Source organism: Piliocolobus tephrosceles, chromosome 9 (genome assembly GCF_002776525.5).
Source record: "Piliocolobus tephrosceles isolate RC106 chromosome 9, ASM277652v3, whole genome shotgun sequence".
Classification (NCBI taxonomy): domain Eukaryota; kingdom Metazoa; phylum Chordata; class Mammalia; order Primates; family Cercopithecidae; genus Piliocolobus; species Piliocolobus tephrosceles.
In genome coordinates, this window is record NC_045442.1 from 40750177 (window position 1) to 40756431 (window position 6255).

A 6255-nucleotide genomic window follows, 5' to 3' on the forward strand; every position below is an offset into this window, starting at 1 on the left:
CACCCAGGCTGGAGTGCTGTGGCCGGATCTCAGCTCACTACAAGCTCTGCCTCCCGGGTTCACGCCATTCTCCTGCCTCAGCCTCCCAGGTAGCTGGGACTACAGGTGCCGCCACCTCGACCGGCTAGTTTTTTGTAGTTTTTAGCAGAGATGGGGTTTCACCGTGTTAGCCAGGATGGTCTCGATCTCCTGACCTCGTGATCCGCCCGTCTGGGCCTCCCAAAGTGCTGGGATTACAGGCTTGAGCCACCGCGCCCGGCCAGTCTTTGATTTCTTAACGTTAGCTTACAGTGACTGAAATGAAAACTTTTGGTCAAATTTTTACATACCTTAAAAGTAGAAAGTCCATAAAGTCTTGTAGTATGAACAGTTTCTTGAGAAATATTTGTAATGTTAGTTATAAAGTCCTCAAGATATTTACAAGCTTGTTCCAGGTGTGTTGTGTTTATGATGATTTGCACCAGCTAGAAAACACAAGATATATCCAGTAAAATACAGGTTACATGTATGTAAAATCACCTAATTTTTAAAAATAGGATTATTACTTCCAGCAACTGTACCATATCTACATAACTACAGCATTATAGGGTACAACTATCTGATTTTGAAAGCCTGCTGCAAATACTGCTTATGAATTTATATACATATATATATATACACACACACACACACACACACATATCAAGAATCTAACTGCCAGTTATTTTAAAATAACTTTTCATAGTATGTTTCAAATCTTAAACATTTAGCAAGTAAAAAATTAGGATTTTGGCTTTTCCTGTTGTCTGGCAATCAGAAATCTAAACAGATGTTCTAACATCTTTATCTACTATTCCCCATATAAACCCTTTTCCCTCACTTTCTTTTTTTCTTCCAGAGACAGGGTCTTGCTGTCACCCAGGCTGTGTACTGCAGCGGTATGACTATAACTCACTGCAGCCTCAACCTCCTGAGCTCAAGTCCAGAGTAGCTAGGAATATAGTTGCACACTACCACGCCTGGTTAATATTCTTCATTTTTTGTAGAGACAGGGTCTCACTATATTGCCCAGGCTGGTCTCAAACTCTTGACCTCAAGCAAACCTCCTGCCTTGGCCTCCCAAAGCTCTCAGATTAGAGGCGTGAGCCACTGTGCCTGGCATCCTCACATTTCTGGAATTTACACTGGGTATTTTCATTTTGAAAACAAATCTGCTTACATTAATACATTTAAAACAGGAAGCTAGTTTTACAGAATGATGTTCAGTAATAATTTAAAATAATTGTTTCATACAATGAAACATTTCACTATATGTGTCTTTTTAACCTACCTCTGTCAAACCTATATGAGGTTTTCTAATAAGGTTCAGTAAACAGCTACTCAAAGTTCTGGTCAGCAGCAGATTTGTTGATTTTCTAAGCATATCGTCTATTTCTGTTGAGCTAAACAGAAAGACTGATATTATTAAACTTTCTACAAACTTTAATAAAAAATAAAGAATATGGTTAGTTAACATCCTAAATAATTTAACACAATTTACTAAAATAATTTTCCCCAAGTCATTAATTTATATCTGTAAATAAACTACAATGACCCATATTTATTAAATCACAAACTTCAATTTAACTTTGCAAAAGGGACATTTTCCATAAAGTAAAATATTCATAAATGGCATAATTTAAATGTATCCAATTAACAACTACAGAAAAATCATGGGGGACTTGGTATAAGGAAATAAAACTATTCCTAAATTCCAACTCCATCATGGGATAGTAACTTTGCCGCTTTATTATTTTTATTACTGTTTTTTAGCCAGGGTCTCACTTTGTCACTCAGGCTGGAGTGCAGTGGTACAATTATAGGTCACTGTAGCCTCAAAGTCCTGGACTCAAGCGATTTTCACACTTCAACATTCTGAGTAGCTGGGCCTACAGGTGCATGCCACCATGCCCAGCTAGTTTCAAATATTTTATAGAGACAGGGTTGCGCTATGTTGCCCAGGCTGGTCTCGAACTGCTGGACTCAAATAATTCTCCCACCTTGGCCTTCCAAAGTGCTGGGATTACAGACGTGAGCCACCGCGCCCAGCCCCAAAAGACAGTCACTTTGAAAGAAACTTCATACACAACTACAGCTAAAAATTATTTTTAAAATACAAACTGACATTGAGCTCTTTCTAGATATAATTAACAAATTTAATTTTTAATATAACTAAGTTATACATTTTCATCAAGATTTTTTAAGTCTTCAAATAAATAAATTACCTTAAACTAATTTTAATATGATGTTTCTTAACATCCTAAGTATTACTAAGCTAGCACTAAAAAACAAATTCTTTTCCCCTAACCGTTAGGCCTTCAATTTAAGTAAATAATGATTTCTTGGATACAGCCTCATTATCACAACAGTTAAACTGTCCTTAGACCACGGACTATCCATCTTGGCACTACTGACATTTTACAGTGGATAATACTTTGTTGTGGAGACTGTCTTGCACATTTGGATGTTTGGCAGCACCCCTGGACTCTATCCACTAGTTTCAAGTAGCGCCTCTCCCCCGAACTGTAACAACCAAACATGTTTCTAGACATTGCCAAATTTGTGGGGAGGAGGTGGTGGCAGGAGAACCAAAATTATCCCCAATTGAGAACTACTGCCTTAGATATAAGCTAATATTTTTGCATCCTTTTACTTTTTATTAAAATACTAATTTTAAAAATCTGTGGTCCAGGCACAGTAGATTGTGCCTGCAATCTCAGCACTTTGAGAGGCCGAGGTGGGTGAATTGCTTGAGGCCAGAAGTTCGAAACCAGCCTGACCAACATGGCAAAACCTCGTCTCCACTGAAAATACAAAAATTGGCCAGGTGTAGTGGTGTGAACCTGTGGTTCCAGCTACTTGGAAGGCTGAGGTGGGAGGATCACTCGAGCCCAGGAGTTCGAGGCTGCAGTGGGCCATAATTGTGCCACTTCATTCCAGCCTGGGCAACAGAGTGAGATCCTGTCTCAAAACAAAACAAAACAAAAACAAAAACAAACAAAAAGAACTACCATTCAACCCAGCAATCCCATTATTGGGGATATATGCAAAGGAAAATAAATCATTTTACCAAAAAGACATATGTACCCATATGTTCACTATAGCACTATTCACAATAGCAAAGACATAGAATCAACCTAGGTGTCTATGGCAGCACCCCTGGCCTCTACCCACTAGTTCCAAGTAGCACCTCTCCATTGATAGCAATGTTGGATTGGATAAAGAAAATGTGGTATATAAACCCCATGGAACACTACACAGCCATAAAAAAGAACAAAATCATGTCCTTTGCAGCAACATGAATGCAGCTGGAGGCTAATAGCCTAAGCAAACTAATGCAGAAACAGAAAACCAAATACTGCATGTTTTCACTTATAAGTGGGAGCTAAACACTAGGTACACATGGATGTAAAAATGGAAACAACAGATACTGGGACTACAAGAAGGGGAGGCAGGGGTTGAAACACTACCTATTGAGTACTGTGCTCGCTACCTGGGTGACAGGTTCAAGCATATCCCAAACCTCAGCATTCTACAATATGCCCTTGTTACAAACATGTACCCCATGAACCTAAAATAAAAGTTGAGGAAAAAGAAGTTACGGCATAAAAATAAAGTATTAATGTTTCATAAAAGTTATGACAAAAATGCATTTGTGATTAGTAAACTTACCTCCGGTGTAGTGACTCTGAAAATTTAAGGCTGGCATAAATAAATTCTTTAACTTGAATGTAAATATGAGGCACTGACTGAGACATGGGGAATTTCTTTGGGAAAGATTGCTGTAGAAAAAGAAAGTTAATATTGTTTTTGAAATTTTAGAAAAAGACATGCTAATCACTAAAAATGTAAAATTAAATTGATTTCACACTTGAATAGCAAATACCTGCATCAAAAACCCTGTTATATTTCTATATTTTTGATATTTTATCAAAGTATTTCTGAAGAAAATAATGTGGCAATTTACCCTTGTTTCTTAAATCATATTATCAGACTTCCAACAAGCAGAGAAAACACATACCAGTGCCTCTGGTGTATTCCGATGATGAGCATTCTGTCTGTAGGTGATGCCTAGCTGTCTGCTTCTTTGTGTATTTATCATGCAAGAGTCAGGGTGGCCATGAAAATTACAGGCCAGCTTTCTGGCTCAGAGTAATTAAATAATTCTAAGACTCCCTTCACTTACCTTCAGTGAAGGCTTGATGCCACTTCAAGAAGTTATTGAGTTTATTCCATTACTCCTAGAATACCTTATAGCAGGTTTCTGACCTCTATGCCATTAAACACTGGTATGCAGCCAATGGCTTACAGGGTGCTTCCCGGCTAAACTACTTTATAAGTCATCATCCATTTGAAATTCTCAGTCTCTAAAAAGTAAACTCCTTCCAAGATTGTTACCAAAAAAAAACCCTCTTTTCTATTTCATTAAGTCTAATATACCCTTCTATCTTCACCTTCATTGCAATCTTGTTATACTGGTGAAAGTACCGTCACCAAGACCACCAGTGATCTCACAGTTGTTCAATCCAGTGGTTTCTTCAGCTCTCATGTTACCTGACTTTTTTGAAGAATCTGACACAGTTGACCCACACCTACTTCATAAATGGTCTCTCCTTCCTTGGACTCCTGCCCACACTGGTTTTCCTCCTTTTTCTCTACCTACTCTGTTTCTTCTCCTTTAGCCATTACTTAATTGTTGCTGTGCTTTTGGGTTCTGTCCTAAACCCTCTCTTCCTACTACGTATACTTTTCTTGGACGATCCCATATAGTCTTCAATCACCATGCAATCACCATGCAAGTACGAATATCTCCAAATCTACAACTCCAGATCAAATCTTTCTCTGAAGTCCAAATTCACGTATCTACCCATTGGACAGCTCCATTTGGCTGTACCATTTGAGATATACTCAATAGGTCCAAAAGTGAAATTATCATCTTTTTCTTCTAAATCTGCTCCTCTTGTGTTTCTTATCACAGTGAATGCTGCCACCATCCAAGGTAGAAACTTAGTTATCTTACTTGACTCCTTTATCTCTGTTACCCCTCATATGCACATAATCAGCAACTCCTGTTGCTCCTACCTCCTAAGCATCTCAAATCAGCTTCAATGACCATAACCCCCATTCAGGCTACATAACCCTCTTCTCTCATCAAGATAAATGCAAAAATCTACTAGGTGGTCTCCCTGCCACCAGTCTTACTCTTTTCCAATTCATTCTCCACATATTAGCCAGATAGATCTTCCTAAAGCACAAATCTTGTTATGCTTTTACCACTTAAAATTCTTTCATGGCTTCCCATAATCCTCAGGAAAAAGGCTAAACTCTCTAACATTGTTTAGTAGGGCCACTATGGTCTGGCCCTTTCTACTTCTCCAATTTACATCTCTTGATCTTCATCTCTTGTATTTCACCTACTTTGACCTTTATGCAGCCTTTCTGCATGGTGCATCCCCTGTCTTAAGCAATGCAAACTTCTGTGAATTATAATTTCTTATTTATTTTATCTACCCTCACTTGACCATAAGCTCCTTGACACCAAAGACTAAAAATCTAGCACATAGTACTGTTTCTGGTATACAGTAGGTATATGAAAAATATTTGAAATTATTTTAATGACATTAAAGGCAGAATATAAATGTTCTTATTTTGGCCAAATGATTCTAATAAAATTAACATAGCTATCTACAAAAATATTTTTGCATGTATGTTTACTATTACTCCTCCATTCATAATTTATGTTGAAAATAACTCAAGTTATTTGACAGTTTTATATATTTTCTAAAAGTTTTAATTGAAAATTAAACTAAGAAAAAATATACATACACAACCAAAAGACTTTATTAAATAATTTGTGAGATTTTTCAGTTGTCGTATTTTAATTTTCCATGTGACTTTAACTATTAACAGTTCTTCTTTTTAATAGTGACTAATACATAGATCAAAGAATACAACTCCTAAGAACTTAATCTTAAGAGGTACTGCATATATGAGAAACTCTCTGCAAGAAAAGTTAAATTTGCTTCTAATTATAAACCTATTTAGAATAGTTTAATACGATTGGAAAGGATATTAGAGATTACTGAGTTCAAACTCCTCATTTGACAAATGAGGCACAAATGCCCACACAGGCTCAGTCATTTGCCTATAATAAGCCACAAGCAGCCAGGCGCGGTGGCTCACGCCTGTAATCGCAGCACTTTGTTTTTTTTTTTTTTTTTTTTTTTTTTTTTTTTT

General features: G+C 37.1%; 1 protein-coding gene across 5 annotated transcripts in view; it reads right to left on the minus strand.

Annotated features, from left to right (window-relative positions):
• EXOC6 (exocyst complex component 6) overlaps window positions 1-6255 on the minus strand; it is a 218203-nt gene that overhangs the window by 112106 nt on the left and 99842 nt on the right. For all 5 annotated transcript variants that reach the window (XM_023226255.2, XM_023226256.2, XM_023226257.1 and 2 more), the window contains 3 exons: window positions 3691-3800; window positions 1310-1421; window positions 330-464 (listed from right to left, as the gene is read on the minus strand). In XM_023226255.2, coding sequence (XP_023082023.1) covers window positions 330-464; window positions 1310-1421; window positions 3691-3800 — 357 coding nt within the window. The remainder of the gene's footprint in view (window positions 1-329; window positions 465-1309; window positions 1422-3690; window positions 3801-6255) is intronic.